The following is a 13,217-nucleotide window of genomic DNA, read 5'->3' as shown; positions in this document are numbered from 1 at the left end:
AGTATAAAGGTATTATCAGCTACAAGCTCAGCTAAAGATTACAAAATTTTTGTTTGAATGATAGTATTCTTGAAAAATTCATAAATTCATAGATAAACTTTTAATATTTTTTTTAATTCATCAAATGCTACTTTTAATACCCTACTTCTTGTACCATTTATCTCATTTGTCTAATATGGTACGTGGAAAATGGCTCTTTTTAATATCTTTGGTATTTCCATGTGCAGACTCACATTGCAGTAGATATGGATTGACTAACACCTCCAGACACAGAAATTGCTTCACAACTTCTGATTTTCCCATAAAAAAGAAACCTTTGTGCTCTTTCTTACAAGTTATCCATCCAGGAAGCCTTGATGCACCAAAAAGCCTTTTACAACCATTTCTGCTTGATGATCTAAACTGAAAAATCCTTTAATAACTCTTGTCATTCTTCAGCATTATGAAACTTCAAGTGGAATAATCTCTATTTACCTCGATTACTTCTGACATGCTGCTACCAGAACACTCAGTGCACCTTACACTTGATTTTATTCCTGCCTTAGTATTTTGCACGAAGTATCAGCATCACATGTGACAGCCTTCTGAGCCCTACTGGTGTCTGCTATTCATCATTCATTCTCCTTTTAAAATTTTCCAAATCAAAGTAGCAATTTTTCATGTTAGGTCCACTATCTCTAGTTTGGAATGGTAGTAGAAGCCTCCAGTGATACATTCTGGTATGCAGAATATTCTATCACTGATTTTAAAATCTAGATTTTAAATTGGCTAGCACTAAAAATGATTGGGAAAATGGCTGCAAGCTTTTCTGTCTGCAGCTGAGAAGCAAAATTCATATACATAGCAGAGAAGCAAAATTCATATACATAGCAGAAAATTAAATATGCAGCCTGCAGGAAGTCTCTGTATGTCACACAAAAGGCAGGTATTAGGAAAACAATCTTTCTCCTCCAATGCTTTTATGAGTACATATATAAGGGACAAAGTATTTCCAGGGTAACTCCTATGTTAAGAAAGGCATTCTGGGATTCATGGACAGCCTTATTTACACATATGTAATGGCAGTCTATAAATAGGCTGAAAGGTCAAAAGGAATGCAAATTCATTCTCAACAGCCGTCATGTCAAATTACAGATTTTAGTTCCCTTTGCTTTGTCAACTCCATCTATGCAAAGGGAGTTCAATAAATAGACATTGTTTTACGCCATATTTGCATACACAAATAATGTGTCTACAAAACCAGTAGAGTTACATCTATCTCCATTCAAAAAAGTATTTTAAATAATGTGAATACTGCAGGGGTTAGTTCCCTCAGTTGCATAATAACAGAAACTGTACCTTTGGGAGAAGCTGGATTGCTTGGAGTATTCTCTGTCTGTGCCCAGAGTTAAGGATTCCTATTTCCAGGAGATCCTGGTCCTCCATCACGTTGCTTCCCTAAAAATGGGGAAAAAAAGTGGAATAAAAATTGAAAACTTAACAGATGCCCTCAATACCCTGAAACAGGCCCTTCTGTCACATTTAAAAGAGAACACTTTGCTTAACTTACAGCATGTGACAAGAATAATAAATTACTGATGATTGCATTCATTTTCATGATAATAAAATATGGTGGCAGGTGCTTGAACCCATGGACTATTGCTACACTGCTGGCAGCACTGCTGGTGGAGAAATTGTAGCTCTCACTCAAGCCAAATACCAGATGTGATTGCTCTTTCATTTGGAACCAAGGACATGGCTACAGAATTGTTTAGAAACTCTCCATTTTTTCAATTCACCTCCTAACTCACCTATCTATTTATAATGTTTATTTCCCTCCAGATTGAAAAAAAAATACACACAGAATAAGATGAGGAGAGTGGATAAGGATAAAATTATTTAGTTAATTGGTAGTAAAATGATGAAGAAAGGGACTGGTGTCAACAAACTATGCAGTCTCCATCCCCCATTTAACTGTACCAGTTCAATCCTAACTTGTCACTGCTTTTATCTTCCGGCTTGTGGGCAGGTCAAATAGTTCCAAACATTCAAACAGCTGAAAAAGACCATCTGTTCAAATAATACACAAAATAATTGCCCAGAAAAGACAATGAAATAAACCTCCACAATTCAAGCATCTCTTCATAGGAGTTGCTAGCAGTAGGAGCTACACAAACAGGACAATACAATTCCTAATTTCAAGGAGTCTGATACCACCTAATAAGTCCAGCATTTGAAAGTCGATGATCTAAAGAGCTGTCAGTGACTATTGAAGGAATCATTGGAGACACAAGAGTGGCTCAAAAGGGGAATTGAAGACAAGGATCAAGTTGGAATAGCTGGCAATCTTGTATTCTTTTTTGAACTTACCATTTCAGAGAAAAATCTCAGCTTTTAAAAAATATATTTTGTTCTAAAAAAATTTCTAACTATTACAGTTGAAAATAAAACCTGAAAAAACTGATGACCTGTCCTGATCTCTTACCCTTGTTGGAGTCTCATAACACTAATTGACTAGAAGCAAGAATTCTTACTTGTACTCATTTAATTTGATCACTAAATAGGCGTTATGAGAGCAAATCCATGAAAACTTCACCTCTAGCTTTCCATTTGGCTTGCTGCTTCTGACTTAGCACAGCTCTTAAGAAGTGGAAAAATGAAAAGCAAATAGGCACATAACAGAACATGCTTAAATGCTTTGCTGAGTCAGGATTTAATGAAGGATGTGACTTCTTTCTGAAAATAAAATCTCCTGTCCCAAAGCAGCATGGATTTCTTTCAAAAATCACCCTGGAATATGGAAGACTTCACTCTGTTCAGCTGCTAATTTTTCACTCTTTTCAGATGGACTGATTAATTTACAGGTGTACCCCTGAGGATTGTCAAGTGCTACTCCACAGAGTACCCTGCGAAATCTAGGTGATGTCTTTTTCAGGCAATCGAGGAAACTTTGCAAAGCTATTATATTCTAAACTATACTTTACAGTAAGTGGTATGGTTTAAGACTACAAAACTGCAAATCATACCCTGAGACAATCTGTGTGCAGCATTCAGAACAGTGCAGGCAGAAACCTGCTCTACCAGGAGAAACTGTGCAATGATGCCAGCTCAAGTAGAGCACCTGATATAAGAGTGCCTGCAGCATGGGCTGTGCAACCAGTGATAGCGATTAGATGGGGGTAATACCCCCTTCTTCTCCCTGGTAAACACATAAAAAATATAATTTCCTCTTTCTGCCTTTCTCTTTTAAGTAATCAAAAGGAGGCTGTAAACCTATAGAAAAAAACCTTGAAAAAAGCCATCCGTTTTGGGCTGGATTCTCCAGCAGCTGGAAATAGCTAGCATAAATGGATTTAAGGGAACTGAGCCAACTGAGGATCCAGTCCAAAGCAAAGGCTATACATTTCCATTCATTTTAATAAATGCATCTATTTTGTTTGCAACTACTGCTTTCACTTCATTTAACAGTTTTTTAGATTTCACCTTCATTACTGCATGATGTTTACACACAATCACGGTGTACTCATCACTGTTTACTGGTGCCAGTAACCTTGGCACACAGCTTCAAATATTACAATGTTTAAAACTCAATTAAACTAACAGGCACAGGAAAAATATTTGCATGTAGTTGCTGCATCGCAGAGAAAGCATTATTTTATTAATTCGTTGCTACTGATTTTTCCTTATGTATTACTGAATGTATTTTTTTAAAGTATGTCAAGGTTACAAAAGCAAATATTTAAAACTCAGGAAAGCCTGGAACTCATGTTGCCTCAATAAGGCAACAACCTTGTCTTTGAATCTTTGAATGTGCTCAGGTTTTAGAGCTTTCCTGTGTCGACGTTAAGTATCAACAGTAGCAGGCACTCATCCCTCCTGTAAAACTGATTTTATTGTCTTCTGCCATGGAGCTAAAACAACTTTTCATCTTTCCACAATAGCAAACCAGGGAAATTTAGATATTCAGTATAATCCACTACTGCTTAGTATAGAGGAATAAACTCATGGCAGTAGAAAGATGCTGTCTGATTTGCAGAAATACCTGTGAAGAGAAAGAAACAGCCTATCCCTCATAGTCCTATCTTCCAAGTATCTGCTCAAGTTAACCCCTTAATCCGATTCCCTGATTTTTTTTTTACCTGATTGTTTCTCTTGTGCTCTTCCAGTCTCTTTCCAAAGGTTCCTACATCAAGAGTGAAGAAAACCTAAATTCCTTCTGCTACAAGGGGAGAAATTCTTTCCCTGCTCTTAGCTTCCATCTATTATAAGCTGGACCAAATGTAACCTCAATTAACTTTAGACATGACTTGGTAAATGTAATTAAAATTAATATGAATGCAAGAATGTCTTGTCACATTATTTCATTCTTAAAAAATAGTTGAGCTACATTAGTTGAAATATTCACCAAAAACAAATTATCCTAGTAGACACCTAGAGAATTTGAGTCCAAAGATTTAACTTTTATATTCTTATGTGCAAAAACAGATTCTTATAACAGGAAATATGGGTGAGCAATCTCTATTGAGCTTTATGATTTCTGTAATGAAAACATAAGAGACTTTGTGATACTGCAGTTTCTTAAGTCTATAGGAAAAATTAGTTGGAAGGAAAACATAGAATTCACAACAAAAATTGCTTATACAAGGACAGATTCAGATCTCATACACTTCAGCTTACAGTGTTGAAATTCCTGTCTTATTAATGCACAGTAGTCTAATGAACTGGAAAGATCCTGCTTCTGAAGTTCCAGTTAGGAAAGAGTGCATGTGAAACCCTCCACCCCCCAGATCTGTGGTGCTGCACAACTCCCAGGATCATCATCTTTTCCCCTGTAAGCACACATAGGAAGCTCATCTCCTGAGCAAGAAGGCAGTAGTTTCACAGAACAGTTGGGCTCAAGAGCGAAGGAAAAACTGCATGTGGGAGACTGGAGGCATATGAAAAACAACATAATTTTAAAAACCCAGAAATTTTGCCAAATTCTGAGATAGTTCCTATAAATGAGTTCAGAACAAAATGCATAATGATACATTATGAACTAAAGATGTCACTGGCATTTATATGGGTTGTTCAATACAAAATCACCTCTTGCATTCTCCACCTAAATACAGTCATTCCCAGAAATTCTGGATTAGACCTAAGCACCCATATGCATTCTTCCTTTTGCAGAAACAAAAGAATGCTGAAGATTTGTCCCATAAGATAATAAAATATTGAACAACATATTAGAATTGCAGGCATGACTGTATGTTTCACATTCTTCCTTTTGTACCTATGTTTTTAATCTTCCTTCACATATTTTTTTGTGCTGGGAACTATAATGAAAAATTCTAATGTCTGGTTCTGTCACCTAAGTAAAATGGTACAGAAGCTTTAAAAGAGTTGGCAGATGTATCACTAGACCTCTCTGGAAATTCAACCACAGAAGTTGGAAGATATGAGCTGTGGGGAACAAAATGACTGAAAAAAGAAAGAACAAATTGACTCTGAATTTAAAGTTTTCTTTCTCCCCTGCAAAGGAAAAAGAAAAAAGAAATAGAAGATTTGGAGGACTTCTAGCTTTAGGCTGGCAGTGCCAGCTTAATGGATTCTTTTGGTGTTCATCTATGTCAGCAGAGGAGGAAAAGTAGTAATTCAGGTACCTAAAGCTGTGCAAGTGCTGCTGCTCAACAGATTGAGCCAAAGTCATTTGCTGTGCAGCCATTATTGAAACCCAGGTCGGCTGGAGATATCAAGTGCTACAAGGTAACAACAAGGTAACAACAACTTCTGTTAATGTTTTATGTTACTGATGTACTGGAAACTGGTTCGACAAACAACAGGATTGGTGTGGACAAAGGAAGGATGACTTCTGAAGTAAGCAGAGGGCTGATGGGGCAGCAAAGGTGCTTGCATCACTCCCAATTTGCAGGGAGCACTTTCCACTCTCCTTTGTCCCCTCCCAGTCATCCGTGTAGTAATCTGCTGCATCACCAAAATAATGATGTCAGAAGCGCCTCTGAGGAGCTGGTGCAGGTGGCATCCAGCACACAGCAGTGGGTAGGACCATGGTGTAAGTGTATGGCAGACAAGGTCTGGTGGTGGTTGAAGTGCCTTGCCAATGTCTCTGCCAACGTGTACTGCACTGAGCCTCACCCTGAGGGACTGAGACCTGGCTCTGCAGGAGCACAGCTGGGACATTTCAGTGGAGCTGGGCAACAGGCCTCATACTTCAGCTTACAGAGCTGCTGGAAATATGGCCTGGCACAGAAAAGAAAATCTGCTGGGTTGTACACTTAACTGGAGTATCTGAGACCACCATTATTCCTGTCACTCAGAGAAGAGAGGTGGGAGCAGGGCAGGAGCAGATGGGCATGTTCTTCCATTACACATGCTTGGAGACTGGAGTCAGAGAGAGCAGACTCAAACTCAGATCAACAGCATCAAAAAGCTCTATCCTTTCTTATTTTCTGCGATTCCAGATGCTTAACTGGTGAGGGAAAAATATAAAGCACATCCTCAATAGCTCACTCAAACAAGCCTCCTCAGCTGGAATTTTGGAATTGTTTTGTTTCTCACCCATCTAACCCCAATATCCTTCCAAACTGCATCCTCTTGAAATATTGGACATCTAAACTGTCATCTGGGAAAAAATTAAAGACATCTCACAATGTAATCAAAAACACACTGAATAACTTTTTCATAAGATAAATTATAAGCCAAAAGGTCTTTTTCAAGATAACACAATTTCCCACAAGATAAAAGAATTTATTTCTTAGAGACTTGCAAGAAAGGACTAGAGAAATGTAGCTTTCAGTAATGAGCATTGCTTCTTATTAATGCAAAAATTTCTGGCAATGTGTCACATATTTAATTTCCAAACAAGAACTGGCAAATGACCAGAATTTAGCAAGCTTCATTACAAGTGAAAGGTTGCCTCTCACTAGTATTTCCACTGTCAACATGAAAACAAGATCTGTAAGAATGACTACGGAGTTAAATGCCCAACTTGTACTTTCAGGTCAGAAAGATTTCAGACTTCTTAAGATACTGCAGACATTATTCAATCTAAAAACCTGAAAAGATTTTGTTAGAAAAATCCCCTGCAGAAGCATGGAATTTTGTCTTGGGAGAAAGATATTGATTGTAAAATATGTTCAGAAGAAAGGACCAAGCAAGTTGCAAAATAATCATTTGATAACATTCTTCCAAAATTAATTTGCTGTAAAACTACTGACACTCATTCTCAATCCTCACCTTGCTCCATTTCCAGTATTTACATTTATGACTTTCTAAGTAATTAGAAAATGAACAAAATCAGAGAAAACAGAAAGTTTTCCATGTCAGTGCCATTTATACAGGAAGTAAAAACAAGCTACTACTGAAATGTTCACTAAAAAGAGGCCATTTCACTCAAAGGTAAGGGTGGGGTGATAGCACTTGTGTACAAATTTGCAACCTGCATAAAAAGTGGTGATTTAAGCAAGGTCAGTTTAAAAAGGAGTCCCTACAGACCTGAGGCCCATATGACTAAAGCTTTAAAGATTTCTCTCTGGTTCACATTCAGCTTTTCTAGAAATGAACCTGAAGCAACCAGTGCCATCCAAAGCTTTTCAAATATTGACATTCAAATGATCATACAGTCGCAGACCTTTCACACAACAGGAATAGTTAATTAAAGTGTAGTGGTAATTAACCAACATGGATAGCTGGGACAAGGATCCTTTTAGGAAGAATTTCTGCTATTTTCATCCCTCCTCCTTGTAGCACTGATTCATTACAAGCAACACAATTGTCACACGCAAATTAGCTGCACAGATAAGATGGCAATTGAAAAAATTACCTCTGATGTCACACTTGGCCCACTTAATTACTAATGCTGTGGACCCAACTCTGTCTACCTATTTAGTCATAACAATTCAATAATATAATTATTAATACTTACCTAAATTACATCTTAATGTCTTGAATGTATATTGTGAAGATAATTTCACTTCATTTGAGTAATGAAAATTCCAGAGAGTCTTTATTGTACCATTATTCAGATTACTTGCTATAAATGCTGCTTAGCTTGGATGCTAAATTTCTCAAAGGACCCACTTTAAAAAATCAATATTACTGTGAGCTAATTAACAGACTTCTAAAGTCTCAGAAAACTATTCCTTTCTCCAGTAAGTGTGTAAGGCTGTAGAGTGCTGAAAGGGGCAAAGATAATATTTTCAGACCTACAAAAAATGTTGAAAACCTACTCTGCATGTAACATGGAGTTTTAACCAGCTAGCACTGTGGTATTGCAATAAATAAATAAGAAATTAACTTTTGTAATAAAATTTGGTGCTAATTGCTGCCAGCCAACATGCCTTCACTAAGAGCAAACAAATTTGGTGGCCTTCTGCAATGGGGTTACAGCACTGGTGGATAAGGGAGGGACAACTGACGTTCTCCACTTGGATTGTGCAAAGCATTTGACACTGTCCCATACAACAGTGGGGACAGTGTCTCTAAGCTGAGGAGGTACAGACTTGACAGACGTGCCTCTCAGAGGGCCTCTCAGTGGGTAAAGAATTGGCTGGATGGCTGCATTCAGAGTTGCGGTCAATGTCTCGGCGTCCAAGTGGAGAGCAGGGACAAGCAGCGTCCTCAGGGATTGGTGCGGGGATGGCGCTGTTTAAGATCTTTTTCAGCACCATGGACAGCAGGATTGAGCGCACCCTTGGCAAGTTTGTCACCAATGCAGCTGACACCGAGGACAGGGATGCCATCCAGAGGGACCTTGACAGGCTTGGGACATGGGCTTGTGTGAACTTCATGAAGTTCAACAAGGCCAAGGGCAAGGCCCTGAATGTGGGTCAGGGAAATCCCAAGCACAAATACAGGCTGGGCAGAGAATGGATTGAGAGCAGCCCTGAGGAGAAGGGTTTGGTTGACATGACTGGGCAATGTGCACTCACAGCCCATGAAGCCTACGATTTTCTAGGTCGAATCAAAAGAATTGTGGCCATCAGGTCAAGCGAGGTGATTCTGCCCTTCTACTCCACTGTTGTGAGATCCCATCGAGTGAGCTGCATCCAGCTCTGAAGCCCTCACCAAAGAATGACTTGAACCTATAGTCCGGAGGAAGGTCATGAATATGATCTCAGGGCTGGAATATCTCTTCTATTAAACTAGGCTAAAAGAGATGGGGTTGTTCAGCCTGGAGAAGAACTATGTGATTTTTAAGGTCTCTCCCAACCCAACATATTTTGTAATTCTGTAATTCTATGAAATATAAAAACTCAGTTCACCTATCAGAGTGTCCTATACATGTATTTCCTTCCCCATATTTTTATCAACCATAGTCATATGTTTTAAAATGTCAGCTACCCAAATCACCCCAGAGAGCACAAAATGCAGAGTCAAAGATACGAAAATTCCAGGCAACCTCCACACCTTAAAAATAGGTTATTGCCAGAAGCGGCCTGTCAAATAGCAGCAAGGAAAACATTCCCAACAAAATATGTAAGTTTTCACATACTTACACCCTAAAGTTATGACTGACATCTTCAAGCACTCGTTCACCTCCTGCCTGCAACTGAACCCTGCTCACACTGGTGCCTTTGCCTGTGGGCTGCCTGGTGTTCAAGCTCCCAGTTCAGAGCAGACAGAGCAGATAGGAAACCCCATCAATCCTTTGTGGGAGTCTAAAAGTAGGCCCTCCTCTGAAATGTCATCAGGGCTTGATCTAGTAGGAAGTCTCAGAGCGTGCCCAAGGCAGAAACAGGAGCACCACATGAACTGCTGCTCTTTCTTAAAATGTGTCAAAAGGAGGAAGAATGGCTTTAGCTTTCTTTCTAATAGAACAGCCCACCTGTTACCTATTCGTGCAGAAGGCAGGAGATCAGATTTACCTGTAGTTCTCATACTCAAATTTCCTAAAAACAGAGGAAACTATGCAACAACTATCAGGAAAGGGAACTCTGGGGTTGAGAAGGAATTGCTCATTGGTCCTGTTGAAACTAAGTTGCTGTGAGGTTTAGTCAGTAAGTCAGAAAGAATATCTTCCTTTAGACCAGTGACAGCTGCCTGTGGTAAATCAATCTTCTTGTGCTGTTTCTAGAAATATTTCTGGTTTATATCTAGTGACTGCTAAAAAAAAAGAAAAGGCAGAAAAAAAGCTAAAAATTCATGACTTTCATCCAAGTATCCTAACTTCTAAGCTACAGAGATGCTTGTATTTCAGTTTGAAAGAACAATGAAGCAGTTGTCCTTATCCAAAGGGTTGATTCACATGTCAAGATCCAGGGAGCAGGACAGGAATTCCAGCTTTCAAATAGCATCTAATGCAGGGATTCAAGTGGAAGCAAAACTTCCAGATACAACTCCTGCTTTGAAGCATCTCACTGGCTTCCTTTGCTTAGCATTGCACACCCTTTTTCTCCTTGCCTTTCTCCTCCTGTTAAGTTAAGCAGGGTCTTGTTGCCTTTTCAGTAGTAGACATCCTACTCTCAGGAACAGGAACTCTTCAGTCAAACATCATGATGCTCACAAATTGCTGCAACTCACTGTGAGTTTGTCATGGTCTTGGAGGCCAGACTTGGCTGTTTTTTCAGTGCACTGTGTACTGTGAAATGGAGGCACCTCCAAACTGTCAGGTGCCTAAATAATTTTCAGGACCTAGCTGCTAGTAACTGGAGGTTGTTAGGTTGACTGAAACTGCTGGTTTGTTTAATATTACTAAATATAATAAAATATGAAGCAGCTCCCAAGAATGACAAATGCCAGAAAATGAATGATGTTTTCTACACACCAGTGATTTGCTATGTTTAAATGTATTTCACAGTCCATCATGCTGCTTTTGATATGCAGCTGTGCAGTAAGGTTAAAAGGTAAGAGACATTGTGAGAAAATAAGAAACTGGAATATGCTACCTTTTTCTAGTTAAAAATTAGTGTATTTCATTTGACTGCCAAATATAGTTATTAGATTGAGAATCATTTTAACATATTCTTACAGATTTAGTTTGCTAAGGCAAGCACAAAGGATAGCAGGATAGAATAAGGTTTTCTCATCTCCCACTGCACACAGATACCTTTAGCACATGATTTTTCTAATACAAACCTCTGTGATTTATTTCCACAGTATGTACAGAGGCATTACTAGCCAAATCCCTGAGGCCCAAGAGGTAAGCAGAGATGGTCTCCATTTTCTTCAAACCCCTTCTAAAAATAAGGGAACATTTGATTAAGGGTTGACATTTTTCTTTTCTTCCTTTGCTTGTTCTTGTAATTCGTTTCACATGGGAAGTGGGCTGTGTTTTTCTTATCCCTTCCAACTCAGCAGCCAGGAGGCTGGCTTTGTGGGCCCACTCCCGTCGCCACGGCAACCAGCGGATCGCTGCGGCGCCATCCCAGGCGCCCCGTGCCCCTACACAGGGCTGTTGTTCTCCCGCACCCCGTGGGGAGAGGCAGGCCAACGCTCCCACCAAGGAGGACGGACTGTCGTTCCACTGGTCATCCTGGGCATCACGCATGGACTGCTGCATCACCGCAGGATGTGCCTCACTTCCCATGCAGCGGCTTCGGCAATGACTGCTTTGCTCCATGAAGCCTGTGTTCAGCACCAAGCAGACCCTGCTCCTCAGAAACACTGCAGACAATCTGAACTGGTCCTGCAGTTCAGAAGCATCAGTATGACCACACTAGGTGACATCAAAGGTCTCCCTAACTCATTGGTTCAGTGTTTCTGCTGTTGGCCAAAACTGCCCAGAAAAAGAAAATATATCAATAATTTACCTTATCTTATGTATATTTTTTCCACTCTCATCTTTGGGCTAATTTAAAGTTAAGCACATGGGCATTTAGCTACACCAGAGACTGAGTGATATAGATACATCTATATATACCTGGCAGAAGGAAGACCTGATTTTCCTAAATAAAAGTCTACCATAAATTTGAAGGGATACATGAGATCCAGCAGCTCTTTATCATTTTGAGGAAACTGATTTACCATGCCTTTTCTAGACTGCAGCAAAACATGCCTGCACTGCAAAGCTCTTTTTCTTTATTTCTTAATGTGTTGCAGAGATAACAGAAACACGGCCTTTCTTTCTTACAAATTAACTTTTGGAAGATATATTCCACAAGAATAGAAGTAAAAGCTCACCCTTCCAATCTGTGTTATGATGGCAGATCCAAACTTGTAGAGATCATGGCAGAAAGGATATTTCAGAATCAACCCCCCACACTTGGCACTGGTGAGGCTACACCTCAAATCCTGTGTCCAGTTCTGGGAAAGACACAGAGGTGCTGGAGGCAGTCCACAGAAGGGCAGTGGAGCTGGGAAAGGGAGCACCAGTCTGATGAAGAGCAGCTGAGGGAGCTGCGGGTGTTCAGCCTGGACAAAAAGTTGCTCCAGGGGGACATTATTGCTCTCTACAACCACCTGAAAGGAGGCTGCAGCCAGGTGGGAGTCAGTCTCTTCTGTGTTACAAGCAATGGGACAAGAGGAAACGGTCTCAACTTGCACCAGGGGAGGTTTAGATTGTATATGAAGAAAAAATCCTTTATTGGAAGGGTTGTCAAGAACAGAGTGCCAAGGAAGTGGCTGAGTCACAATCCCTGGAGGTATTTAGAAGACACATGGATGTGGCACTTAGGAACATCATTTAGCAGTGGACTTGGAAGTGTTGGGGTAATGCTTGTACCTGATTATTTTAAGAGTTTTTTCCAAACTTAATGATTCTAACAGAGTCATAATCACAGATTGGTTTGGGTCAGAAGGAATCTTCAAACCTCATCTAGTTCCTGTCATGGGCAGGACAACTCTCATGTTGTTCAAAATGCCTTTCAACTTGATGAACAAGCCCAAAGAATGAGAGAAACACATTCCATGTATGCTAATCTTATCTAAACGGAAAAGGCTCCATTTTGGAAAACAACTGGGTAGCCACTGATATGTAAGAAGTGCACTCTGGAGTGATTCACTACATTTCTTCGTATTTCCTTTTCAATTCTGGACTACATATTGCTAATATTACACAGTATCATGTCATGTAGCATGGTCTAGCTACATCATGGCTAATGCAGCAACTATCACCCAGAACCTATTAAAAAAACAGTCGCTACCACTTTGAAGCTGTTGAGTGGATCTCATATGAAATAATAAATACCACAGGCTTCAACATAGCTTGCCCACAAATTTCAAGTATCTTGCCATTGAACAATAACATTCATAATTCCAAAACCTAAAAATAAACAAGCACTTCCAAAAAATAAACAAAT

At 39.5% G+C, this 13,217-nt stretch overlaps 1 protein-coding gene across 11 annotated transcripts in view; it reads right to left on the bottom strand.

Annotated features, from left to right (window-relative positions):
* The window catches only part of ANKS1B (ankyrin repeat and sterile alpha motif domain containing 1B), a 407,265-nt gene that overhangs the window by 160,470 nt on the left and 233,578 nt on the right, over nt 1–13,217 (bottom strand). For all 11 annotated transcript variants that reach the window (XM_063154820.1, XM_063154817.1, XM_063154828.1 and 8 more), the window contains one exon: nt 1,339–1,437. In XM_063154820.1, coding sequence (XP_063010890.1) covers nt 1,339–1,437 — 99 coding nt within the window. The remainder of the gene's footprint in view (nt 1–1,338; nt 1,438–13,217) is intronic.

This window comes from Melospiza melodia, chromosome 4 (assembly GCF_035770615.1).
Source record: "Melospiza melodia melodia isolate bMelMel2 chromosome 4, bMelMel2.pri, whole genome shotgun sequence".
Classification (NCBI taxonomy): Eukaryota; Metazoa; Chordata; class Aves; order Passeriformes; family Passerellidae; genus Melospiza; species Melospiza melodia.
This window is presented reverse-complemented; position numbering and strand designations above follow the sequence as displayed.